General features: G+C 56.3%; 3 protein-coding genes across 7 annotated transcripts; 1 reads left to right on the top strand and 2 right to left on the bottom strand.

The window, feature by feature from the left end:
* Positions 1-16: 16 nt before the first annotated feature.
* DRP2 (dystrophin related protein 2) lies at positions 17-15058 on the top strand. 4 transcript variants are annotated; one of them, XM_010715023.3, is made up of 23 exons: positions 17-2689; positions 5348-5481; positions 5864-6020; positions 6215-6335; positions 6545-6813; positions 6975-7121; positions 7385-7463; positions 7949-8009; positions 8253-8314; positions 8512-8586; positions 9315-9516; positions 9670-9755; positions 10282-10439; positions 10525-10691; positions 10781-10892; positions 11108-11244; positions 11530-11595; positions 11795-11860; positions 11995-12138; positions 12583-12820; positions 12901-13021; positions 13092-13181; positions 13685-15058. In XM_010715023.3, exons 1-23 carry the CDS (start codon positions 2582-2584, stop codon positions 13702-13704), a joined length of 2820 nt encoding a protein of 939 aa, XP_010713325.1. In that variant the 5' UTR covers positions 17-2581; the 3' UTR covers positions 13705-15058. The 4 variants fall into 4 exon arrangements, with proteins under 4 accessions (XP_010713325.1, XP_019473627.1, XP_010713323.1 ...); XM_019618082.1 differs by having other exon boundaries at positions 13092-15058; XM_010715021.2 differs by having other exon boundaries at positions 18-2689; positions 13095-15058.
* Positions 15059-16000: 942 nt separating this feature from the next.
* On the bottom strand, positions 16001-19517 carry LOC100540222 (aryl-hydrocarbon-interacting protein-like 1). Its single transcript, XM_031554720.1, has 7 exons — positions 19208-19517; positions 18504-18683; positions 18212-18400; positions 17970-18146; positions 17731-17872; positions 16766-17346; positions 16001-16255 (listed from the first exon to the last, which is right to left on the bottom strand). The coding sequence occupies exons 1-7, from the start codon at positions 19301-19303 to the stop codon at positions 16001-16003; spliced, it is 1620 nt and encodes a 539-aa protein (XP_031410580.1). The 5' UTR covers positions 19304-19517.
* Positions 19518-19830: 313 nt separating this feature from the next.
* On the bottom strand, positions 19831-25410 carry TAF7L (TATA-box binding protein associated factor 7 like). 2 transcript variants are annotated; one of them, XM_019618081.2, is made up of 11 exons: positions 25331-25410; positions 25133-25214; positions 23764-23842; positions 23524-23657; positions 23137-23263; positions 22884-22942; positions 21782-21854; positions 21285-21401; positions 20722-21107; positions 20376-20435; positions 19831-20229 (listed from the first exon to the last, which is right to left on the bottom strand). In XM_019618081.2, exons 2-11 carry the CDS (start codon positions 25196-25198, stop codon positions 20185-20187), a joined length of 1146 nt encoding a protein of 381 aa, XP_019473626.1. In that variant the 5' UTR covers positions 25199-25214; positions 25331-25410; the 3' UTR covers positions 19831-20184. The 2 variants fall into 2 exon arrangements, with proteins under 2 accessions (XP_019473626.1, XP_003205657.1); XM_003205609.4 differs by having other exon boundaries at positions 20722-20834; positions 20919-21107; positions 25133-25388.
* Positions 25411-25438: the final 28 nt, after the last annotated feature.

Genomic DNA, 25438 nt, shown 5'->3' with positions numbered 1-25438 from the left:
TTTTTGTTTGCTGGAACAGGATGTGCCACTGCACCACTGAGGGAGTCCTGCTGCCTTCAGCTTGGGAACGCTCCCTTTGTGAGCAGATACATGGGAGCTGAACTTTGAAATATCCACAAGCCTCCCACCTTTCCCCTTAAAGGACACAGAGCTGAAATGTTATTACTTCTCTGGTACTGTAAGCTAAACAACAACAAAGCCATTAACATTTCCAACAGCAGGGAGTGTGTTTGTATTTCCATTCCCCTCATGGGATAAGGGCTGAGCTGCCCTGTCTCTAAACCTTGCCATGTTTTCCCCTTAAAGGCCAGGATCTGAAGTGGAAATATTCAATCCGGAAAGAACATCTTGGAGACGATTAGCAATTCAAAACATCAGCCTTGTGATGGAGGGACCTCTTGCCCTACGTGCTGTATTTGCTGCTCTTTTATGTAGAGAGAACTGCAAATCCAACTCCCACGTGGGATTCGGGCTTCCAGACGAGTCCCCATCCTGGGGCTGCCCACAGAGATATGGGGCAGCTGCAGTGCAAACCGTGGTGGGGATTCCCAGGTTCTGGGGGCAGCTTGGGGCTGGGTTTCAGTCAGGAAGGTTTTAAACAGTGCCCCAGGCTGGAGGAGCTCCATGCTGTCCTCTTGTGCTTCTGCAAGGGCTGAGGCTCCGTTCTTACATCCCAATCCTGCTCCAGCTCCCAGAATGTGCTCTCTGCCTTCCCTCCCAGTGTCTGCATGTGCTTTCAGCCAGGCTGCGTTCATCACCTTTCATTCTGTCGCTAACCATGACACCTGGCTGCAGCACAGTGAGGTGGGACACAGCTCCTGTTGGTGAGCAGCCACAGCCAGCAATGGCCATGCAGCCCAGGAACATCCCCAAGGCACCTGGTCTGTGTGCTGCAGGGCCTGAACACAGTGCTGGGCTGCAGCACTATGGTACAGAGGCGGAGCAGAGCAGGAATATTTCTCCTTCTGCAGGAGCTGGGATTTGGCAAGGGCTCACACGCTGGTTTGCTCGCAGCCTTGCCTTGCCGTCTGCTTGTCTCTCCCCTTGAATGTGTGGCTCTGTGCTGGCTGCTGTACAGTTGGGTTATTTCCAGATTCTCTTGGGTTCTCCACGTAAGGATGTCAGCAGCTGCCTGGGACGGGCTCCTGTTCCCTCGTGCTGTGGCTCTGTGTCTGATGGGACCATGCCTTGGTCCAGGGAGGTGAGGAGCCCCACAGCCAGGAGATGCAGAGCAGAGAGCTGCCAGCCTCACATCCAGAGGGCTGAGCAGCACCAACCCCAGCCATGGAGATTTATCCTTGAGCAAAAAGCAGTTCCGTGCTGGTGGAAACCTGAGGCTGCAGGCTGGTGGCTGCTGGGAGATGTCGCAGAACCTCATTACCCAAAGCCATGAATTTCTCACTCAGAGCTCAGCAGGATTCCATGGAGCAATTTGAGGCAAAGTCTCTTTTTGTGCCCTGAGAATCACATCCAAGAGATGAAATTCTCATCCATAAGGTGTAAAGGAGGGTGAGGGCCAGCACAGCCCCAGACAGCGCTGTCTCCTGTCCACGGGTGAGTTTACCCAGTGAGGCCCCGAAGGCATTTGGAGCTGTGTTGTGTCTGCGCTGGGGAAGGCAGCAGGGCAAGGTGCTGCCGTGTGCATTCTGCGATGCTCATTTGTGCAAGTGGCAGGAAGGGAAGAGGATGGACTCTGCATTATCTGTGCGTTGGAGAGCTCAGCGCGGGCTGCTCTGCTGGAGATGGGGAGAATTGTGGCAGCAGAAATTGCGAAGGGATTATAAAAAACATCAGAGGATAAGCTGTTCTCTTAATGTATGTAGCGGAGGGGGAAGGCAGGGGAAGCACACAGGGCTGGGGAGAAGGAGCAGCAGCCCTGAGCCCTGCGCTGAGCTCCAGCACCTCTCACACTGCTTCTTTCTGGGCTTTATCTTCTCATCCACTCTGCATAAAGAGGAAGCAGTGTCGACAATGGGGCGAACTGCTGTCCTGGCTCAGTCAGACCCCAGGCAATAAAAACAAACCGGCAGCAGCCGGAGGGTTTGTTTGGGTATGCACAGCGGTTGTGGGGCTGCTGTTGGATCGCTTTATGGTCGCACAGGCTTTAAAAATTGAATAAAACTGTGACTTTTATGGCTCCTAATAAAAAACGCATAAAAAGGGAACCGGTTTGGTGAGAAGAGGGAGTGAGGTGCTGGGAAATTTCCTTTCTGGGTTTAACAGCAAAGATATAACGTGTTTGAAGGTATCGTCTGTCCTGGGTGCAGTGGGAGCTCTCCCTGCTCTGCTTTTAATGCAGGCATCTCCTGTGCTTTGGGAAACCCGGTGCTTTTTTTAAACGTAGCGTCGCGTGTGGGCCAATATGATGGCAAATTACATAATGAGGTGCAAAGAAGTGGGGAAAAAAAAGAGTTAGATGTTGAGTCAGGAAAAAACAAAAAAAAAGATTGTGATGGGAGAGAGAAGCTGACCCGCCTGCAGGTGCTCAGCCCCCAGGTGGGCTCAGCGTGAGGAGGGGCTGCCTGCTGTACTCTGTTCCAGGTGCCCGGGGTCCTCTCCGTCCCCATGAGCGGCGGTGCCCATGCAGCCCCTGGTGATGCAGGAATGGCCCTTCGTCGTCCCGCGGTGTCCTGAGTGGCGCGTGGCTGAGCTGGCACGGCGTGGATCTGCTGCCCACCCGCTGTCCCAGGTAAAAGCCCCTGTAGTTTGTGTGTGCCTGTGGAGCAAGTGGGGACCCCCACCCTGGCCCCACGTTGCCTTATGTGTCGTGAGGGCTGTTACCTCTCCTTCAGTGCCTGGATTGCAAAGTGTTTCCCGAAGTAGAGCGCACGGGACAACCTGCAGAGCTGCTTTTAAATGTTCTTTTGGAGTAAGAAACAAGGGGCTGCTGCTGCTGCTGCCAGGTGCTCTGATGTGTTTGGTTGGGTTTGTTTTCCTCGGAAGTGGGGAAGGATGTCAGCTTTGGCTGAAAGGGAATGTTTGATGAGGGAAAGGAAGGGCTGGAAAGCTCGTAAAGCTCGTAAAGAAGCAAAGACTGAGGTGCTGTGGGGTGGAGGAGGCTGTTCTATTCCTGGGCTGCTTTTCTTGAGGATGCTCTGCCCTGAGCATTCCTGCTCACCTGCACTGGGAACAGAGAGGACAGCTCTGCAGGAGTGGAGTGGAGAGGAGGGGCGAAGATCCCACTGAAAAGGTGTGAACGTTTGGGCTGTATCCGCCTCAGGTTTTCTCTGTCCCTACGTGGGGTGTTGACTCTGAGTCAGTGTCAGCCTATCAGATTCTCCTCCTTCCTAGCCTTCTGCAGCCTTCCTCTGCCGACCCGTTCAGTCTGAGCACTCTGCCCAGGCTGCCACACCTGGCTGAGCCTTGCTCCATCCTGGGGCTCTGGGGCTGAGGGGGTTTGGGAATGGGTAAAGTAGTGGGAGAAGCAGCTGGCAGTGCCACCAGCGGTCAGATGTGCAGTGAGACAGGGAGCTTTTCATTCCCTCCCTGTAGGTGGAGGAGAGCACGGGAACAATGCTGGCCAGCAGGACTGTGGGGGACATGGGGAGCCAGCCCAGAGCCTGCTGGCAAAAACAAACTCTTTACACCCAGATGGACAGGAGTATCCGTACTGGCACCTAGCACTGAGCTGGGGCATGGATAACACCTTGGGGTTAAGTCTGGAGGGCAGGTTCGCCTTCTGGGTTGTCAAAGCTTGCTGGGACCTGGGTACTCCTACCCCTGGCAATGACCCTCGTGTGCCCCCCAGCCTCGTAGGGTGAGGGGTGTGCAGCGGTGGCACCCCGGGGGTTAAGGCAGGTTGGAGGCTGCAGGAATGCCACAGACACAAAGCTGGGATTGAGGCTGGCGAGGAGGCACAGCCGCCCCCCTCCAGATTCCTGGGGGGTCAGTGCTGGGGCAGCCCTGTGCTGTGCTCACAGCTGTGCTCACTGCCTCCCGGGCAGCCGCTGCTGCACAGCAGAACCGAGGCAATGTCTGCTCCAAGCAGCCCTGCTGCAGCCCGAGCAGGCAGGAGACATCACCAGAGCCTGCGTGAGTCCTGGGCTGGGAAGAATCCTGCTATGGGTTGGATGGGGATGTGGGTCCAGGCTGCTGCAGACCTGGGGAAGGGGTGCTCAGGGGATGCTCAGGTAGATGGTAATGCTTCTGCCCCCTGCCTGCTTGCAAGGGGTTGCCCTAGGGGGGTAGGTGGCTCGTGCTTGGCCACCACCACTGGCTGATCCACAGGTTGCAGTCAGTGAGTTGTGGGCTTCGAACACCTGGGCTGGAAGGGCTGTGGTTGCTGCTAAGCTGCACTGCACACAGGTAGAGCTGCTCTCCTGCTTTGGCATCCCTGGGCTGGCTGCTCCCTGCAGCACCGGGGCAACTCGCTTTGGCAACAGGAGGAGCCGCGCAGGCAGACTGTTGGTTTGTGTTTATTTTTCCCTATGTGTGAGCAGCAGTTTTAGCTTGAGTGATTCATTATGCATGGCCACAAGATCGCTGTGAGCTCTGTGGGCGACAGGTTTCTCTCTTTTCTCAGTGCTCCTGGAGCAGCAGGGCGGGGGAGCAGCCTGCAAACCGGTGTTAGATGCTCTTGGAAGGAGCAAACTTAGCAGAGCTGGGTTTGACTCCTCCATGAGAACCAGCACACAGTGGGCACTGCTTGGCCAAGCTCTGGGGCTGGCGGCTCTCCCTACTCGCTGCCCTGGGGCACTTCAGCAGCCCACTTTCCCTTTGGAAATGCTGCTGCCTTCTCTGGAGAAGCTTGCCTGTTGCATGGGCCATTTAGGAAGCGATAATGCAGTTTATTATGGTTGATTAGTCACCTGGGGATAATTAGCCCCCAAGTGAGCTCTGGTAGCAAAGTAGCACGAGAGTGAACGCTGTGCACAAAGTACATTGACACCTTGCTTGTAGCAATGTAGTGTGTGTGTGTTTGTGTACACATTGCATGCTTCTTTGGAAAGGAAATCCCTAGCCTCGCTCACCCAAGTCCCATGAGATGCTCCTGGTCCTGCCAGCCCATGTTGGTATGGTCAGCGAGCACAATGATGCCTTCATTGCTACTGTTAGAGGAAATGGGTGTGAGGCAGTGCTGGAGGCTTAGGGTAGGATTGCTCACTCACTGAGGATGCACAGCACCCATTTTCCAGGTGTGCTGCTGATGGAGCTCTGTGCACATGGCCGGGGCAGATTCTGCTGCTATTTGCTCCCATCAGAGCAGCTCTTGTGCCACTGTTGGTTCTGGGGAGGTGTAGGGGAGAAGCAGTGGTGCAGTCCCACATTGCTGGCACTGGGTGTGGTGCTGTGAGTGCTGGCAGCTCCCTCTGGGCACCACATCCCAGCCAGCTCTGTTTCTGCACAGGTTAAAGGCTCTCAGGATGGCACAGGACCTTCGTGTGTAACCCCCTGGGTTCCTGACAGTGCTGCTGGGCCCCAGGCCCCTCTGGAGATGAATCTTTGTTGGAACGAGATCAAAAAGAAATCTCACAGCCTTCGGTAAGACCCCTGGCCAGCCCCGTGGGCTGCTTGTGCTCATTGGGAGCTTTCCGAGCTCATTACCCGTATGAGCTCAACCTTCAGAGGCTGCAGCTTCCAGCCAGCAGGACAGAGAGCTTAACTGGGGCGTGTTAATCGCCTCTTGCCTCATTGCTGGCTCCTGGAAGCTGCTCAGCTGTGTAGACACAGAGCCAAGCCCCCTGCGCTGCCCAGAGCGCAGTCCTGGGTGCTCTGTTGCCAGCTGCAATGCAGGGGGTGTCTGCAGAGCATCCTTTGCCCGGCACCTCCCACCCACCTGCAGACACAGCATCCCCATAGCTGGGGGTTCTGTGGGACCACAGCCCTGTCCCGGTGAGCCCAAGCTGTCACTGCTCTCCTCCAGGGCTCGTCTGGAGGCGTTCTCCGACCACAGTGGGAAGCTGCAGGTGCCCCTCCAGGAGATCATCGACTGGCTGGGCCAGAAGGATGAGGAGCTGTCGGCGCAGCTGCCCCTGCGTGGCGATGTGCTCCTGGTGCAGCAGGAGAAGGAGACGCACGCGGTACGTCCCCATGTACCAACCTGGGCTGAGGGCTTGCATCTACAGCCATGCCCCCGATGACACTGAGGAGTCTCTGCAGGTGGCCCATGTGGGCACTGGATGAATAAATCACTGCAGCCTTCAGCCAAAGGGCAGCAGGATGTAATTCTCCAGCTCAGCCTGTCATCTCCTCCGTGCCCTGCTCTCCTCTCCAGGCTTTCATGGAAGAGGTGAAGTCCCGGGGGCCATACATTTACTCTGTCTTAGAGTCAGCGCAGGCTTTCCTCTCTCAGCATCCATTTGAGGAACTGGAAGAGCCAAATTCAGAAAGCAAAGGTCTGTGGAGCCCTCATTCCTCATTCTCTTATGGCCCCTCTGGGGCTGGACTGTGGGATTGGAGGGTGGTGGCTGGTGTGACACAGATTGCTCTGCCTCTTGCCATAGCACATCATCTTTATCTGATTCTTTGGTAGAAAATGAGCTGTGCTTCTGTCCTCGGCTCCCATTTTTGCCCTCTGTTTGCCTCACCTGCTTTGCTTTTTCAGATGTCTCTCCCCGGCACCGCATCCAGAACATCAGCCGCTTTGTCTGGAAGCAGGCGAACGTGGCCAGCGAGCTGTGGGAGAAGCTGACAGCCCGCTGCGTGGACCAGCACCGGCACATCGAGCGGACATTGGAGCAGCTGCTGGAGATCAAAGGGGCCATGGAGGAGCTCAGCACGGCGCTGGATCAGGCCGAGAGCGTGCGCGAAACCTGGGAACCCATCGGGGACCTCTTCATCGATTCCTTGCCAGAGCACATCCAGTCGACCAAGGTACTTGTGGCTCTGAGGATCCGGCTTTGGTCTGCAGGAGGGTTGGGCAGCAGCCAGCTGACCCCAGCTGACTCCCAGCTTGGAGCAGAGGGATCACATCTGGGTATTGACATCTTGGTTCTCCTTCCTCCCCTGCCATGTACCTGGATGTGGTACCGCAGCTCTTCAAAGAGGAGCTCTCTCCCATGAAGGACGGGGTGAAGGTGGTCAATGACCTTGCACACCAGCTCGCCATCTCCGATGTCCACCTGTCCATGGAGAACTCTCGCACCCTGGAGCAGATCAACACGCGCTGGAAGCAGCTGCAGGTGATGTGAGGCGAGGTGGGATCTGATGGGGGTCGTTAGCTGATCTAATTGCATTGATATCTGTGAAAATATGGATAAGGATGGGATGGAGATTTGGGTTGTACTTCCCCAGCCTGTGGGAGGAGGTTGAAGGCTGAGCAATGTGAAACTGAGGTGAGGAAGATGAGTGGAGGCACGTCTGAGTCCATCCACAAACTTTCCAAATGGGGCTGCCATCCCAAATGCCCAACGGGTGCCTTCACACTCCTCTGTCCATCCTGCAGGCCTCCATCAATGAACGCCTGAAGCAGCTCCAAGATGCCCACCGGGACTTCGGGCCGGGCTCCCAGCACTTCCTCTCCTGTACGTGGGCAGGTCCCAATGGCTGAGCTGGGGTACAGCAGCACGGGGTGCAGGTCCTTGGGCACAGCGCTCCCAAAAGCTGAGGCAGCATGCCTCACAAATCTTGTACCCGGTGCACAGGGACCAGGGCGTGAGGCAGAAACAATGCTGAGCCCTCTGGGGCTGACAAGTCTCAATGGAGATTGTTGGTGCCTCTACAGCCCTCATTTTCCAAGCTGGGAGAAATGAAGGATGATATTTCCAGCTGCCAGAACTGATAAGATGCCTGTGGGGTGGTGAGAGGGCTGAGGGTCACAGAAGGGCTTCTTTCCTCTAGGGTGGGATGAGCATGGGATGAGCCCTCACCTTCCTGAGGTCTCTCATGGGCAGTGTCTTAACCCCTGCCAGCACCTGAAGATGGGGGGGCTGAGGGGCACCCACCATCAGCAGCACCGACCCCAAGGAGCTCCCAGCACTGGCCTGATCTCCCCCCTCTCTCCTTGCAGCCTCTGTTCAGGTTCCCTGGGAGCGAGCCATTTCCCCCAACAAAGTGCCATACTACATCAAGTGAGTGTGCTCTGTGGCAGCAACGGGAGCTGTGGGTGGGCTGGGGGAGGCACTGAGCTCCAGCTGAACCCAGCAGAGCCCTGCCCCAGTGATGGGTACAACCCCATGGGCATCCCCTATTCTGCTGCGTCCTGGGAGTGCAGCCTGTGGCACCAGCACAGGGGACATCATCCCACGGTCACTTCCTTGTCTCTGGGTGCTTGATTCCCAGCCTGACACCTTGGCTTCCTTCTGTGCTTCCAGCCACCAGGCACAGACCACGTGCTGGGACCACCCAAAGATGACAGAGCTGTACCAGACGCTGGGTGAGGAGCCTGCCCCCAGAACCCCTTGTCTCTGCATGGGGAACAATGTGAGATGCCCTCAGCCCTAAAGGCAATGGGGTGTGAGGCTGAGCCAGGCTTGTGCTGGGGGGGCATTGTGTCTGAGAGCAGCTGCTGCTTCCTGCCCTGTAGACAAGGATATTTAGCTGTGGTTTTCTTCTTTTCCTGTGTTACTGCAGCGGATTTGAACAACATCAAGTTCTCAGCCTATCGGACAGCTATGAAGCTGCGGCGGGTGCAGAAAGCCCTGCGATGTGAGTAGGATTTCCCTGCTGGTGGGTTTCCTTGGAAGAGGCATTCAATGAGCACAGCCTCTCATCAGAGGCAGGAGCCCACCAGGAATGTGTTGGGAGATGAACCCATGGCTGGGAAGCTGAGCGAAGTCACAGCGGGATGTCTGCCTTGGGGTTAGGGTGTGGGTCAAAGGGATCAGAGAGCAAAGGGATAAAAAGCCCTTTCCTGTGCTCCTTGATCAGTTCTGGTTGCCTGTATCTCCTCATTCCAGAAGTGATGTGATTGCATTCAATATGCACTTGAAAAGGGCAAGGAGGTGGGTGATGGGACTGTCAGAGCAGTGAGTGCTGAATAGTAGTAGGGATGCTGCAAAGCCATATCTGTGAATTTGGGATCCCTGGTGCAACCACCAGATGGGTCAGGAGAAGGGAGGACTTCCTGCATCATGTTATAATGTGAAAACGGCACGTTGGCTCCAGGACACCAAGAACTTTGCCTTCCCATGCCAGCCCTGAGGGGTCTGCTGCCTTTAGCCATGGCAGCAGAGAAGGAAGATGGCACAGAAAGTGGCTTGAGAGGCTGGTGGGTATCTGGAGTGGGGTACACAATGAGGGAATCATTCTAGGAACTGTGCCCATCCCGTCCATGTTCTTCCCTACTGCAGCAGGGCTGTGTCTCCTTGCTCTCAGTTCCCATCCACATCATTTCCCCCCCACCTCTGATCCCTCTGCCTGTGCTCTCTACTCAGTGGACATGGTGACCTTGGCCACGGCCCTGGAAATCTTCAATGAGCACGACCTGCAGCCCAGCGACCGTGCGATGGACGTGGTGGAGGTCATCCACTGCCTGACCTCCCTCTACGAGAGGCTGGAGGAGGAGCGGGGCATCCTGGTGAACGTGCCGCTCTGCGTGGATATGAGCCTCAACTGGCTGCTCAACGTCTTCGACAGGTACCGGCCCCGAGGCGTCCCCCCATTGCTGGGCCTGCTGTGCTTGGGAGCTGCAAAATGGCCCCGACTGGTCAGGATGGGGCTGGCTGGCGTGGGTTTGCCTTGCTGACCCCCCTGCCCAAAAATCCACCTGTGTTATGTCTCACCTTGCAGTGGCCGCAGTGGGAAGATGAGGGCCCTCTCCTTCAAGACGGGCATTGCATGTCTGTGTGGGACAGAGGTCAAGGAGAAGTTTCAGTGTAAGTTCCTTGGCAAGCTGGGGGAAGTGGGAGTGCTTTGACTTTCTGGCTTAGCCATTCGCTTCCCAAAAAGAGCAGAGAAGCAGCTTTTGTGCAGTGACTAATGTGCCTGCATCACCTCCCCTCACTCCCTCCCACGCCTACGCCACCCAAATTAGAAGGTGTTTTTGCACAGCCATGGGTGCAGCGTGGGTCCTGCTTGCATGGAGCGGCGCAGAGAATGCCATGGGGCAGTAGTTATTCGGTGCTTCTCAAGGGATAAGCTCAGGGTGCATGGCCGGGCAAACATGTTCGTGTCAATGAGAGCCCCGTTTGCTGCATTTTAACCATGGTACTGCGGTGGAACGCTGGAAGGCTGTGACCACCAGTGGGTTAAAGAAAGGAGCGATGACTCAAGAAGTCTCCTGTTTACTGGGAGCTGGTGAAGTTACTTAATCAACAATAGGTTCCTTTCTCCTTGATTTAAGCGGAGCCCAGCTGCCAGCCATGCATCTCACAGGGCTCTCCCCTCCCTGTCCCTTTGCAGACCTCTTCAGCCAAGTGGCAAATGCAGGCGGGCTGTGTGACCAGAGGCACCTGGGTGTGCTGCTGCACGAGGCCATCCAGGTGCCACGGCAGCTGGGTGAGGTGGCAGCGTTTGGGGGCAGCAACGTGGAGCCCAGCATCCGCAGCTGCTTCCGATTCGTGAGTGCTGTGATGTCCGTCTGTCCATTGGTGCCCTACGGTGGGTGGCTCCAGCCTTGAGCATCTCCTCCCATCCCTTCCCCAGAGCCATGGGAAACCTGCCATCGAGGCAGCCCAGTTTCTGGAGTGGGCCAACCTGGAGCCTCAGTCCATGGTGTGGTTGGCCGTGCTGCACCGCGTCACCATGGCCGAGCAGGTGAAGCACCAGACCAAGTGCTCTGTCTGCCGGCAGTGCCCCATCAAGGGCTTCAGGTAGGGGCTGGGGTGTAAGTTTGGAATCTCATGGGTCAAAGCAGCTCCTCTGCCTCCCACTTCTCCCTCTGACCTCCCGATCTCTGCAGGTACCGCAGCCTGAAGCAGTTCAACGTGGATATTTGCCAGACCTGCTTCCTCACTGGGCGAGCCAGCAAGGGCAACAAGTTGCACTACCCCATCATGGAGTACTACACCCCGGTATGGGGCTGGGCTGCCACAGGTGGCAATGCTTAGGCTGATGCTGTCCCAGCAACGTCTACCTTGTTTGATTTTGCCCATCCGTGCCTTCTGAGGGCTGTGTCCTCCTCACTTCCAGAGCTATCTCTGCCTCCACTGGGTTTGCGCCCATCCCAAAAAGGATTTCCTCCCTGAGGATGCCAACCAGCACCTCAGCCACGTTCTTCTCTCCGCAGACCACCTCCAGTGAGAACATGAGGGACTTTGCCACCACGCTGAAGAACAAGTTTCGGTCCAAGCAGTATTTCAGCAAGCACCCACAGAGGGGGTACCTGCCTGTCCAGTCCGTGCTGGAGGCTGACTTCTCTGAAACGTGAGTGTGCTGGTGGCTGTGTCACCAAGGGGGGGAGGTGGCATCTCCAGGAATGCTGCTTGGAGGCTATGGGATGGAGGAGTGCTGCCCAAGGATGGGTGGAGGTGGATGGCCGAGGATAGAGGGAGCTGGCCAAGGGTTGATGTGGGGGTGCTGCCCAGGGATGGAGGCAGTTTGTTTCAGAACTGGCCCAGCCCTAAGCTATTGCAGGAGGGCAGCCCCTCCAAGTCCTGGCTGTGAGCAAGGACCACAAGTCTTACTGACTGCTGTGCTCTCTTCTTCCAGACCAGCCTCCTCCCCGATGTTGCCTCACGCTGACACGCACTCTCGGATTGAGCACTTTGCCAGCAGGTACCAGCACTGCTGCGGCACAGAGTGTGGCTGCAGTGGGGTGGGAGTTTTGGGGGCAGCTGCTTCCCTGAATGCTGTGTGTCAGCTCTTGGCAGTGGCTTTGCCGCTGGGGACAGAGAGAGGTCTTCCAGGAACTGTTGCACTTAGAGTGCATTCAGCTGACATTCCAGCTGTCTCAAGCCACTTCTATTTCCTCCAGGCTTGCAGAGATGGAAAACCAGAACTGTTCCTTCTTCAGTGACAGCCTGTCCCCTGATGATAGCTTGTGAGTTCTGCCTCCTCTCCCTGCTTCTGTGGCTCCATCCCCACCTTCCTAGGCACCCCTGCCTACCCAAGGGTCTTGCAGCCACTTCCAAGCTCCAATGTTCCTCACTGTGTTTCTTCCACTTGCTGCAACAGGGATGAGGACCAATACTTGCTGCGTCACTCCAGCCCCATCACGGACCGGGAGCCTGCAGGCAGCCAGCAGGTCCCAGGCAGCCTGCCCATGGATGACAAGGGGGAGCTGGAGCGCATCCTGGCCCACCTGGAGGATGAAAACAGGTTGGGGACACGGGCAGCTCTTCAAGCAGGGGCTTGAGTCTAAGGCAAGGGCTTGGAGGATGAGTCCTAAAGCCTTTGGGGAACGCTGAACTCGGTGAGGTCTTGGTGTTCTCCAAGATTCTGTTCCTCAAAAGGTTCCTGCCCAACTCTAGAATGTGTTCCCCCTCTTGAACCCCAAGTACCCCTCTTGGACTGTTTCAAGTGAGGCCTGGCCACAGCTGCCTCTCTCCTCTCTGAGCCTCTGGTGGATGGTGGACCACAGCTGAGCACAGCAGGAGGGCTTTGCTTTCCCTGCCTCTGCTCTGAGCCTCTAGGAAGCAGCTGGGTGCCTACTGCCTGCCACCCCAATGAGGTGGAGCTGGAGGCAAAGCCTTCAGGGGAGCTCAATCTCTGCATCACCCTCCAGAAAGGAGAGTGGTGGGATTGACCTGGGCTGCCTTGCAGGATCCTCCAGGGAGAGCTGAGGCGTTTGAAGTGGCAGCACGACGAGGCAGTGGAATCCCCGACCTTGGCTACGAGCTCCCCCGAATCGGTGCAGGACCCACGCAACGAGGAGCTCCTGGCAGAGGCACGGATCCTCCGGCAGCACAAGAGCCGCCTGGAGACCCGCATGCAGATCCTAGAGGACCACAACAAGCAGCTGGAGTCCCAGCTGCACCGGCTGAGGGAGCTGCTGCTGCAGGTACAGAGTGGGGCTCGGAGTGGGCATAAGGTGCGGGATGAGGATGGAATGAGGTTTGCCATGAGCCCTTCTCCCTCCAGCCTCCAGCAGAGTCAAATGGCAATGGTTCAGCAGCATCTTCCTTGGCTTCATCTCCACATCAGTCTGAAGGCAGCCAGGCGAAGGATAAGGAGCACGACACCCCCGACACCGAAGCAGCAGGTGAGGTTTGGAGCTCCCTGGGTGATGGCTGCAGAGTGCACACACCGCTCAGCCCAGCCCTCTCCCTCAGCAGATGAGGTGGAAGCCAAAACACAAGAAGTCAGCGTGTGCCTGGAGGACATCATGGAGAAGCTGCGCAGCGCCTTCCCCAACTCTCGAGGTACTCGGGTGAAATCCCCCTCGCTGGCATCCTACTGCTCCATCAGATGAGGTTTTTTCCCTGCGGAGCCCTGCCCCGATCCCACCCTCCCCCCGTCGACGATCTCCCACTGCCACAAGCACAGAGAGGATGAGGAGGAGCCCTCCCACCTGCGAGGACAGCACTCAGAGCCACACGTTGGGCACAGGTGTTGGCTCCTTTCTGCCCTATGGGCTCTGTGCTGCAGATGGACAGAGTGACGGCAGCGAGGCTGCGGTGACCACCTTCAGGAAAGGAACAGCAGCAGTATGAGCTCCCCTGACTACTCAAGGATAGCTCTTCTAGCAGGGATGGTTTGGGATTGGGATGGGGCTGCTCTGTGACCACCCTCTGAAATGCCCATGCGTACAGCATTGAGATGCTGCTTGGTGCCAGCACTAACCCGCTGCAGGGCAGTGCTGCCCTGTGCCACCCCTGAGCACCCCCACCTTCTAACCCCTCCTCCCCTCCCATCTCTCTTGCAGGTATGACCTCCCTTATCTAACACCTCCAGAGGCTTTGCCTAACCACTGCCCAGCTGCTTCGCCCCCTCTTCTCCCCATGCTCACAAGCTGCAGGAGATCTCAGGGGAACATCGGGGCTGTGGGGTCACAGCACTGCTCACAGAGAGGCTCAGAAGGAAGAGCTGCACGGCACACAGAGCTCAGCACCCTGCTCCTCTCTGGTTCTGCCCAGGGCCCTTTAGGGTGATGGGCACCATGACACTCCTGCAGCCACCGAGCAGCCTCCCAGGGCTGAGCCAACTCTGTAACAGCAGCCGACTGCCAGCCTTATGGATGGAACTCTGAGAGGTGCTGGGTCTGTGGGGTAGGGACAAGCCCACACCAGAGCTTCAGCCCAACTAGTAGCCTTATCTCGGGAGGATCTTTATAACAGAGCCTTATCATTTAATTTGCATATATTTCTATATATTATATATATATTCTGTACTTAAATACTCTCACGGACTCATGCCATTAAACCCTAACACTGAGTGTAGTTGCACTTCGCTCTTGGTCCAGCCCAACTCCTGCTCCTGCAGAGATCCTTCCCCCTCTCAGCGGGATGATATGGGGGCAACTGGAGGGCCAGGCTGGCGGCAGGGCCCTGTCCCACCTGCTGTCCTGGGGAGCATCCTGGGGGCTGCCAGGATGTTGGGCTGTGATGTAGGATCAGGGGCTGCGTTATGTCGAGAAAGCTGCAGAGTCAGGTGCTGTGGGTGCCCCGCAGTGGGAGAGAGTTGGGATGGATAGAAAGAAGGAGCCTTTGGGCACACCAGGGCGCTGGGAAGGCTGTGTGTTTGTGCATCTCTGCATGCTGCAGGGGCTTTGGCTGTGCTGGATGTGCTGTGTTTGAGAAGGGCTGTTGGACCAAGGCGGCATGCTGGGGAGCAGGGAGCTGCATCCTGTGGGGTTGGAACTTTGGCAAAGGCGTGAAGCAATGGAGGAGATGTGGGCCTGGTGGGTGACACACGGTGCAAGCATCCCAATGGTCTGTGGGTCACTGTCCTGGGGAGAGGGTGGAGGTGTTGGGTTGGCTGTAGCACATGGTGAGAGCTGCTTGCAGTGCCCCAGGGAGGGATGCTGACATGGCAACAGATATGGCATCATTGGAGTATGGCTACTGCACAAGATCAGGGTGTCCCCATAAAAAGAGAAAGGCAGAATTATGGCAAACTGGTGCAGATCCTCACTGTAGGGAGCTGTGTGCCTGCCCCGTGGGCTGTGGGTGCAGGTTTTGGGCTATGCTGAGGGCAGCAGGGAGGGATGTGGGCGGGCTGATGCTCTGATAACCACGTACTGCTGTCCTGGCTGCTGCTCTCCACCTCTGCCGTGGAAAGAGAATAAATTTGTATTTATACCGAGCCTCCGGTGTGTGTGCCGGCCTCTTCTTTCCGTGCTGTTTTCCATTGTACCCCCAGAGCCAGAGCAACGCCTGGTGCTGTGCCATCCTGGAACAGGCCTTCCTGCAGGGCCAAGGACATCCCTCCGCTCAGTGTCACCACTGGGGCAGAACAGAAACTGAGAGCAGAGCCGTGGGCAACCTGGCTGCAGCTGCATCCCCTGCCCACCATCTGCATCCTCTTCCAGCAAGTCTGGGGCCATGCAGCAGCTGGGACACTGGCTGTGCAAGGATGGTACCAGACAGGAGGAGGTGACAGCAGGGACCCTTGGTGGGCAGTCCTCTCCCTCTGCTTTTTCAGGCTGCAGCTTCTCTTCTTGGTGTTCTATCCCATGTTCAGTGCCCGTAGTGAAGTCCCAGCTGCGGGCCAACCCAGGGCTCTGAGACCTCCATCCCAACATACAGCCTTGGCTGATGGTGGAAGGCTGATGTGTATGGGGTGATGGTGCCGGGCTGTGGCAGGGGAGTGCTGGGGCAGCTCTCACACCAGAGCTGCGGCCCTGAAAGGAGTTTAAAGCCCCTGTATCTTCCCTCCCACCCCTCTGCTGCAGGCTTCAGTACACGGCGGGAGCTGGGGGCTGTGATCAGGGATGCCAGGAATGTCCAGGAATAGATCCAACACACGGTGCCAGGGAAGAGACTTTATTTCTCAGCCAACAGAGCTCAGCAGGACCTGGCTGGAGGCTGCTGAGTGGTGATTCGAGGCAGGAGAGGCAGCAGGAGTGTGGCACTGGGGAGCTGCCAGCCCCAGTGGAAGAACAGCATTGTTTCTGTGTCACTGCAATGTCCCCAGTCTGTGGGAAATGAGATCCTGGGGGCACTGCAGCCCCTCTGCCCCTGCTTTGCCTCCCATGGGCAGCCTTGCACCCTGTCCCCCATTCGGCAGCAGCCATCCCCACTCAGGCCTGCCCGTGCCCCATTGCAGCGGCCTCGAGCTCTCTGCTCTCCCTGCACTGTTCCAGGGGTGCCTCCAGTCCTGAGGCTGCACCACCCCTTTCCTCAGCTGATGTGAGGTAGGGGGGCATTTCTGTTCCCCCATCCAGCTCCACATCTGCACCCGATGGCCCAGCCTGAAGCACTGCCCCATTGGTGGTGTTGGTGGAGGTGAAGTTGTCTGCTTGCTGTCCCCCACAGCTGCCCTTCTCCAGCTCCCCCTGGAATGTCCCCTGGCCCAGATATGCAGGTGCCTGCTCTACAGCTCTGCCTGACTCCTCCCCAGCCATGCTCTTTGCACCAGCTTCCTCCCCCAGCATGAGCTCTCTTTTCTCTGATTCCTCACATTGCCCTGCAGCCAGCTTTTCCATCTCTGCTGCTGAGTTATCCTCTTCTGCTTTCTCCTTCTCTTCTTCCTTCTCCACTGTCTCTTCCACTGTCTCTTTCTTCCCTTCTTGTTTCTCCACCACTGCCTTCACTTCTTCCACCCCATCCTCCTCCTCCACCTTCCCCACTTCTTCTTCCCCCTCCACTGTCTCCTTCTTCCTTTCCTCCTCCTTCTCCTCCACTTTCCCCATCTCTTCTTCCCTCTCCTCTGTCTCCTTCCTTTTCTCCTTCTCCTCCCCCATCTCTTCTTCCCTCTCCACTGTCTCCTCCCTTTCCTCTTCCTTTTCCACTGCCTCTTTCTTCCCTTTTTGTTCCTCCTCCATTGTCTTCTCCTTTTCCTCTACCTCTTTAACCGCTTCTTCCTCCTTCTCCTCTATCTCATTTTTCTCCTCCTCCACCATTACTTTTCCTTCGTCCTCCTCTACTACCTCCTTCTCCTCCTCCTCCCACCCCTCCACCTCCCTCTCTGCCCCACAGCTCTCCAGCTCTGCCCTACAGACACCCAGCTTTACTTCCCCACCCTGTCCCACCCCATTTCCCACCACTTCAGCCTCCCCTGGGACTGTTCCTCTTCCCCATGCTTCCTTTCCACATCCATCCCCAGCCATTCCTCGTTCTCCTTCACCAACCCCGGCCTCTCCCATTCCCATGCCCTGCTCCCCTTCATGGCACCCAACCTCCTCCTGCCGTCCCCCACCCATGCCAGCCCTCCCCCCCCGGGGCTGCTGGAAGAGCCCCTGATAACGCTTCCGATCCTCCACGTGCTTCTTCCTCATCCTCTCCCCCAGCAGCTTCAGCTCCTTCTTGACGGCGGCCGCCATGGCGGGGTCAAGGTGGGCCACGCGTAGGAAATCCTCCCGCGCCTCTCGCTCGTTCCACACGGCCGCGTGCGCCTTCGCCCGCTTGAAATAGGCCTTGGCATTGTCTGTGGGATGGGGCCAGTGGGGTCATCGGAGCCCCCAGGAACCCAGGCACCAACATGGGTGTGGGGATGTGGTGTGGATGCTCCCGTGGGTAAGGGTACCTCGGGGAGCTGGGGACCACGAGGAAGGAGAAACTGGTCGTGGGGGTACCTCTGTGGGTAAGGGACCTAAGGGATGTTGGGAGAGCACTGCGGTGGGCTGGGGGATCAGGGGACATGGGTGCAGGCGTCATCGTGGATGAGGGAACCTGGCTGAAATGGGACATCATGGAATCCAGAGGACGGGGCACTGTCGTGGGCACCAGGCATATGTGAGCTGGGGGATCTGCAGGGCAAGAGCCAGGGGCCACGAGCACACTGTGTGGGGCACTCAGGGCGTATGGGTACCGTGGTGTTTCTGGAGCAGCTCCGTGGTGTGCTCCAGCACCTCGTAGTACTCTCCCAGCTCCAGTTGACACTGGCAGTAGTTGAGCACCAGCGGTGTGACCAGGCTCTCCAGCTTCAGCCAGCCTTCCTCCCATGGCTTCTCCTACCCAATGGAGTATCATGGAGGTGCTCATCCCCTTACCCAGCGGGGGACTGATTGGCCAAGGAAGGGCCAGCAGGGATGGCGGGAGGTGGCCCACCTTGGCCTGGAGGTTCCTCAGGCAGATGACGGCCTCCTGGTACTTCTCTGCTGCTCGCTGGAATTCCTTTTGGAGGACGAGGCGGTTCCCCTCGCTGTGCAGCACAGGCACGGCCGCCAGCTTCTCCTCCTTGCTCATGGCCCAGGTGTCACGTTTGTAGGCCGAGGGCTCCTCCACCTGTGTGGGCAGTGGGCACTGAGCCCCTTCCCCAACCGTTCCCCATCACCCTGCCCTCCCCTTACCCGGAACAGCTCCATGATGAAGATGAGGGGCTGAGGTGTCCGCTGCAGCTCATCCAGGTCGTCGTAACCCGTGCTGTGGTAGTCAAACATGTTGCCCATGCCGCAGCGGTGCTTCTGCCCTTCCAGGGGGTCCCGGCCCTCCGCGATCCTCCGCATGCCCTTGGAGACCAGGGCGTACATCCCTGTGTGCTGCAAAGGGATGGAGGCCAAGGCAATGCCACACGTCTTCGGGCTGCACAGCCCGATGCGGGATGCAGATGGGACTCATCGTACCCCTGGACCCCTCACTCACGATGGCATCGCACCAGAACTCCGCAACCTCCCCCGTCCTCATGGAGCAGAGCAGTGTCTCCCAGATCTCAATCTTGAACATCTTGCCCACGATGATCTCCATGGGCATGCCGGCCTCCCGGCTGTCATCGATCACCGTCCGCTCAAAGTTGTCCTTCAGTGTCTGGAAGTGGAAAGTGATCTGCCCCAAAGAAAGCGTGGTGGTGACGGGGTGGCCTCGTGCTTGGCCTTGGGGCAGGTCTATGGGGTAGGAACCCTCCACCATGGGGCCAGGACATGAGGCCAAGCCTGCTGCTGTGAGATGCAGGTTGGATTGGCAGCTCTCCATCTACAGCGAGGAGACTGTGTCTCCTACCAGCTCAAGTCAGACAGAAAGCAGCTGGTGGAGCATCTTAATGCTCATCAGTGCCAGATCTGGCTGCTTCCCTTGGGTACCCCTTTTTAAGTCAGCTCCAGGACCTCATGGCATCCACACAGATCTGTCCATCTGATACAGGCTGAGGCTCTCAGAAACCCTATTGGCCCCTCCACTCCCATTTGATGTGTCAAGGAAAGGAGAAGGATTTCCAGCACGCCATCATGGCTGCTGAGCCCCACCACGCCTGGCAGAGCAGAGTGGTAATGGGCAAGGAGGGAGGCGTCAGAGCTGCTCCCTTCTCTCTTGGGGCTCTGGGATAACAACCAACACCTTTTTTTAGGATTTACCTTGCTCCCATCCTGGAACTTCGGCAGCTCCCCTTGGCCTCCATGCAGGATCTTCTTTCTGACCCCTTCCACATTCAGCAGGTACGTTTCCTCCATGGCTGCTGCCCCCAGGACAGGTCACACACATGCACACACCCGTGTGCACTCAGGGCCTCCCCAGGCTCAGTGTTCTCCTCGAGTTCCCTTTCCAGCCTACAGACGTCATCTCCCAGAGCTGCCACCAGCCTCTGCTTTCTGTGCTGGCTGCACCCACCCTACGGCAGCCCTTTCCCCTTCCTCTGCACGCAGGATAACACTCTCCCAATGTGATGCACTCTGTTGTGTTCTGCCAGCTGCCAAATGGAACTGCCTTTCTAATCCTCTTCCCACCCTGCCAGGTTAATCTGGGATTTGCCTGCCTATTCTGTGAGGAATTAAAGAAACTCCCTAATCAGGAGGACCTCCTTCCTTACGCAGCCTGAGAGCGTGTGGGGTCCCCTTTGCACACAATCTCCCTTTGACCCAGCTGTGCACGGCGCATTCTGGTGGAAGGAGCCCAGCAGTGCCAGGGGAAGCACCAGCCAGGTGGCAAGCTAACAAGAGGCAGTGCTAGCCTGTCCCCTGGAGAATACAGAGCAACAGAACAGGGTTGGAAATGGTCCTTTATTGAGTCTGGTTTGCAGACAAGCATTCCCAAACACTGACAAGCTCCCACCACGTTCAAGACTCAACGAAGTGCACAGAGCTGCACCACATTGACCCAGGGAGAACCAAATCCCTCTTGAATATTTACAGCAAGTCCCAGCATTTGGCTGCTCTCACAGGCCTAATTCCACAGCCAAGCTCAGCACAAGACATGTAGGAGCAGCACTGGACACACTGGACACTGCACTGCCCTAAAGCAGCAGCAGAGACTGCAGCAAGACTTCAGCATGGGATTGAGCACTTCCAGCTCTGCTTGCTTCTACGTGCCCTGCTGCTCTGCTCAGGCCCACGCCTCACTTCTCCATGAGGGACTCCAGCTGCTCCTGCAGAGATGTCATCTGGGAAGAAGGAGAAAGGTGTCACAGAAACAAAGGGCTGGGCCTCCTTGCACTGCAGAGTTGCTGCAGACCTTCCACCTGCAGCAGTGGCTGCTTTGCCTGCACACTGCAGGGAAGCATGCCCTCCAATGGGGGAGCTTCCTTACCTGCTGCTTCTCTCGCTCTTCCTGCTGTTTGAATTCATCCAGCACAGCTTGGAGACGAGTCTACGGAGACAAAAACACCAGACCACAATTATCAGTACGCTCTGCTAACGGCTGCTGGTACGGTATGTCAAACAGTGCAGTGATTCCCAAACTGCACTAACCCTCATCTCCTGCAGTTTCACAGATTGCTTTGCCTACATGGGAAAATGCAGGAATGTATGGTCACAGCACAATTATTTGTATCCCAGCATGCAAATGCCCCTGGCTTCCAAGGTTTTTTTCAGGACACCGCTTGAATCAGTCTACTAAACACATGACTTAGAAGAGACCCCGGGAGATCTCTCACCTTGAGGGCTAGGTTCTCTACTTTCATGATGAGATCTTCCTGGCGCTTCCTCCTGTCCTGGGTCTCCTGGAGTTTACTCTTCAGGTTGTCAATCTGTTTCTGGATGCCCATGACTGGAAGAGAGTGAGCAGAGACCTGCAGCAGAGGCTGAGCTGCCCGGCACCCCAGTGATTCTGCAGCATTGCCACCTGACTCACCTATCTGGTTGGACCCCTCATTCTCCTGCTGTTGCCCATCGGATTCGTTTGGTTTGTCCTGCAGCTGCCTTTCCAAGTCCTCCTCGGTGTCCATGATATTCAGGTCTTCATCATCATGATGATCCCGCTCATCTTCATCTTCACTGCTGCTGCTGATGTCATTAAATATCTCCCGCAGTTCGTCGTGTTCTAAAGAGTGAAAAATGGAAGAGGAAGAACGGAGCTGACAAACACCCCAGCACCCTGTGCCTGTCATGGGCACTGTCAATATACGGTGTCCATCTCAGTACTGCCCTCTCTCCTTTGGCACTTCCACCCCCATCGGGTTTTACCTCATAAAGAAGACAGCAGCCTTCCCCACTGTACCTGAGGAGCCATGGCCTTGTTTATGTCCTGACATCCCTGGGGAAGAAATGTCCAGGCTCGTGAGCGAACCATGGTTGTCCACTTCTTTTGTTTCATCTTCAGCAATGACTTCCCAGCCTGACAGTTGGAGCGGATGAGTCAAGGAAAAAAATGAGTGTGAAAGGTGCAGGAAGCTAAAAACTGCAGCTCATCTCCCCCTCCAACAGGCACGGCCTTGCAGTTATGAATACCCGCAACGAGCCACCCCAGCCCCCCTTTTTGGAGACCTGCCCTCTACTGTTACTTAAGTTCCTGCTCAGTGCAAGGAAGGTCACCAGGAAGATACAATAAGCTTTGAAAAAGGCAAAGATAAAGTTTTAAAACTTCAGCGTCACACGTGTTTACCTCCTAACCTCTGAGAGCCACAGACAAAGCTGAACTCAGCTCTCTTCACAACCCCCAGATCATTCATGCTGCCTCACCCCCCCACCCAAGCTTTTTTTCTCCTAAAAGGATACGGACGCTGACAGCTTCAGCATCGGTGCTCAGGAGACGCTTCACCTCCTTCTCAACATCAGGAGATTCAATGTACTGCATCAGAGAGGGGAAAGAACAGGCAATCCATGAAACAACTCGTGCAGGTAGCTGTGTGCTGCCCAGCTCCTATCCCCAACCTCCGGACACAGCTCAGTTTCAAGACTCTCTTCTCTTATTCCTTCCACTCAACCTTCGCTCACGCTTCACCCGCAAAGAAATTTATGCACCTCCAGAACAGTGATCCATATTTTTCTGTGCAGATCTCCCTGCTGGGCTGTATGCTCTCACTTTTCTACCACTCTGATGCACCCATCAACAGAACTCCTGAAATAAGACTTCCTATGTGTATACTGAAAGTGCTCAAAGTGCCATTCACTGATGGATGGTCAACTCAAACGCTTCCCATCTCTCTCAAAAGGAGGTTTCATTTGTCACTTTTAAATCAGCCATGTATCTTAAGGTAGTGACAGCTAATCTCTCTTGAGGGCTATACGACTGCCTGAAATAATTTGTTTCCCAAATGTCATGCAAAATATCACTCCGCTGTGTTCTCAGAAACTGCAAAGCAGAGAGCAGTTCTTCCCAGCCTCATGGTGCTGCATCTCCCCAACACCTTTCCTGGCTTATGCGTTTGTTCTGAGACAGTCTCTGAGCTCCATCTGTTGTCACTCCCCCAGCTGAAATAACAGCTATTCTATTTGTAGTGCTGCTTGTTGGGGAAGTGAACGAGCCATGCATAGAGAGAAGATTTCAGCTGGGAAAGCAGGAATGAGTGAAGTCTTACTTCCATGCAACCCTTTCTCTGTGAGCAGGAAGAGATGCACTACGACAAAGCAGCCTCAAGAACAGAGTCCAGCAGTTCTCAGCACAGAGTATTTTCCCACCTCAGAGGCATTTTGGAAACACAAGAGAAACACCCAAGGAAGCCTTGCCTGCTTTCTCCCTCATCTCTGGCAAGGAAACATGTGAAGCAACGCTAAGACACTGCTTTAGGATGGATAGACAGTTACAGCTCCAGTGTCTCTGCCTTCTGATTCTTTGGTTATTGCACCTGCACCAGTCGGCATGAGAGAAACTACTCACCTTCTTCTTAGCTGTCTTCCGGAATCGTCTCTTCCGTACATTTTTCAGGGGAAGAGTAACTGCAACAGAACAGATTGCATGTGTCAGGCAGATGGCCTAAGGAGAGAGCTGGGTCTGGCAAACCTGATCTGCCAAGAGGGAGAAGTTCCCTTCAGGAACCCAGACAGCACTAAAAGCAGAGCAGCAGCACAGCCTGCACCCAGCAGAGCTGTGGGGATGTGGGATGGAGAGCACTGGCAGAGCCTCTACTCACTGCCATGGTTCCAGATGAATTTCTTCTCTCGGTCCTTGTCCTTTTTTTTGTTTGCCTTGGGGTCAGTACTCACAGTCTGCTCTTCCAAAGGAGGGTAGAGATCGCCATCCACAGTGCAAACAAGCATCTGAAACCCCCACATAAACACAAAGGTTGCTTACTGCAATGCAAGAACAAAAGGACGTAAAAGCTTTGCTGGAAAATGAACAGGGGCTGCCAAAGGGATTCACAGGCACAATCAAAATCCAAACATCAAGGCTGCTTCTACTACTAATACGACAGTACAGAAACTGCCCATGTTATACCAGGCGTCAATCCATCCGAGTGTGCACAGGTTTTCTCAGAGAGAGGAGCATGCAAGTAGCCGGCAGGAACAACAGCCCATACCTGGCAGATATCTGCTGTCTTATAGAAGGTTTTCTTGTCGATGGTTTTTAAGCTCTCGATGATGCAGGGCAGGTCCACCAGCTTGGCTGCCAGCGGCACTCGATCCACACGAACGATCCCGTGGCGCCCATCAGCTGTGGAAAGCCACGGGACAGGTCAGTGCTGGGAAGGTTGGAGAGGAGGAAAAACATTGTCTCAGAAGCAGCAGCGAGGCACTGCCACAGGCTGCTTCTCACTCACCGTGCAGCTCAATGGTGAGTCTGTCCTTCAGGTTGACGCTCCCGGACTGAACTGCTCTCCTCACAGTGGAGGCGTATTCCTGAAATGATCGGGCAGGGTTATGCTGGGACCTGGTGGGTTGCTGCCCTTAAAGCCACCGAAGCTTTGTGTCCAGTCTAGGTTAGATATTAGGAGGAAGTTTTTCACACAGAGGGTGGTGAGGCACTGGAACAGGTTGCCCAAGGAGGCTGTGGATGCCCCATCCCTGCAGGCATCCAAGGCCAGGCTGGATGTGGCTCTGGGCAGCCTGGGCTGCTGGTTGGTGACCCTGCATACAGCAGGGGGTTGGAACTGGATGAGCATTGTGGTCCTTTTCAACCCAGGCCATTCTGTGATTCTATGATACCCAGCTTTAAACAACACTGTCAATCCAAGGCAGAAAAACAATTCTAAAAGCCAGCCTGCAATCTGCAGGGAAAGCTGTACCCTCCTCCAAAAATCATGCATTAATCTCACGGGCCCACTACTCCTTGTGTGCTTCTTCCCCTCAAGAAAAATGAAGCTGGGACAGCACTGTGAGGCCCTGACAGTGAAATCCTGCACACAGCTGGGGGTACAGCTGCCCTTAGCAGCCTCACGTGGTCTCATGATCCACTGCCTCAGGTTAAGCACATGCAAAATAGCGTTAAGCGTGCTGATAGCAATAACAATTAATGACTTATCATTTGGTAATCATAGGATGGCTTGGGTTGGAAGGGACCTCAAAGCCCACCCAGTTCCAACCCACTGCCATGGGCTGGTTGCCCCCAGCAGCTCAGGGCACCCAGAGCACCTCCAGGAACGGGGCACCCACAGCTCCGTGCAGCAGTGCAGGGCCTCACCGCCCTCTGAGTAAAGGATTTCCTCCTGACATCTAACCAATGTCTCCCCTCTTTTAGTTTTAAACCACTCCCCTTTGTCCTATCACTATGTGAAGCCAATTCTCCTCCTGCTTTGGAGCTCCCCCAGCTGCAGGAGGTCTCTCCAAAGCCCCCTCCTCCCCAGGCCGAGCACCCCCAGCCCTCAGCCCGTCCTATAGCAGAGCTGCTCCAACCTGTGAGCACCTCGCTCCCATCTCCGGACCCTTCCTGCTCTGGGAGCCCCGGGTCCGGTCACAGCACTCCATACAGCGCTTTACAAGGGCAGAGCAGAGGGTAACAACCCTCCCCTCCCTCTGCCACCCCTCTTTAGGACGCAGCCCAGCACGCAATCAGCAGGCACACGCTGCTGCCTCGCAGGGCCCTTTCCCAGCCCCGTACTCCCCATTTTCACCCCGTTCATCCCCACGGAGCCCCGCGCTCCGCTCCGCAGCAGTAGGGCCGTTCGGACGGGGCGGACAGCGGGCGCTCACCGGCGGCAGCCGCAGCACGAATTGGCTCTCCAGCTCATGCGGAGCGTCGTCCTTGCTCTTACTCATCCTTTTCGCCTTTCACCTTAAAGGAAACAAAAAGATCGAGCCGAGAACTGCACAGCTGGAAGTGGATCCATAAGGAGTGCCGAGACCGGCCTGGCTCCCAACGCAACCCGACCCAACCGAACCCGACCCAACCCTCAGCTCCGGGCGCTGCTCCGCGCAATGCCGGGCGGGGCGATGCCGGGGCGGAGCGCCGTGTGCCGTCCGGGCTGCCCGCAGCCCCGCACCGCCCGTTCCGTGCTG

The sequence above is a fragment of the Meleagris gallopavo genome, chromosome 9, assembly GCF_000146605.3.
Source record: "Meleagris gallopavo isolate NT-WF06-2002-E0010 breed Aviagen turkey brand Nicholas breeding stock chromosome 9, Turkey_5.1, whole genome shotgun sequence".
Taxonomy (NCBI): domain Eukaryota; kingdom Metazoa; phylum Chordata; class Aves; order Galliformes; family Phasianidae; genus Meleagris; species Meleagris gallopavo.
Note: the sequence above shows the minus strand (reverse complement) of the source record. Positions and strands in the feature narration are given on the sequence as shown.

What these genes read in the sequence shown, in the direction of transcription:
- DRP2 (XM_019618082.1), top strand. Translation starts at nt 2,582, where the DNA reads ATGCAGCCCCTGGTGATGCAGGAATGGCCCTTCGTCGTCCCGCGGTGT. An exon ending in AAGAAATCTCACAGCCTTCG is followed by an intron (nt 5,482 to 5,863) that starts GTAAGACCCCTG and finishes GCTCTCCTCCAG; the next exon opens with GGCTCGTCTGGAGGCGTTCT. An exon ending in CTGCTCAACGTCTTCGACAG is followed by an intron (nt 9,517 to 9,669) that starts GTACCGGCCCCG and finishes CTCACCTTGCAG; the next exon opens with TGGCCGCAGTGGGAAGATGA.
- LOC100540222 (XM_031554720.1), bottom strand. Translation starts at nt 19,303, where the DNA reads ATGGAGGAAACGTACCTGCTGAATGTGGAAGGGGTCAGAAAGAAGATC. An exon ending in AGTTCCAGGATGGGAGCAAG is followed by an intron (nt 18,684 to 19,207) that starts GTAAATCCTAAA and finishes TCTTTGGGGCAG; the next exon opens with ATCACTTTCCACTTCCAGAC. An exon ending in TCATCATGGAGCTGTTCCGG is followed by an intron (nt 18,147 to 18,211) that starts GTAAGGGGAGGG and finishes CTGCCCACACAG; the next exon opens with GTGGAGGAGCCCTCGGCCTA.
- TAF7L (XM_019618081.2), bottom strand. Translation starts at nt 25,198, where the DNA reads ATGAGTAAGAGCAAGGACGACGCTCCGCATGAGCTGGAGAGCCAATTC. An exon ending in ACAAGGCCATGGCTCCTCAG is followed by an intron (nt 21,108 to 21,284) that starts GTACAGTGGGGA and finishes TTCACTCTTTAG; the next exon opens with AACACGACGAACTGCGGGAG. An exon ending in TAGAGAACCTAGCCCTCAAG is followed by an intron (nt 20,436 to 20,721) that starts GTGAGAGATCTC and finishes TTGTCTCCGTAG; the next exon opens with ACTCGTCTCCAAGCTGTGCT.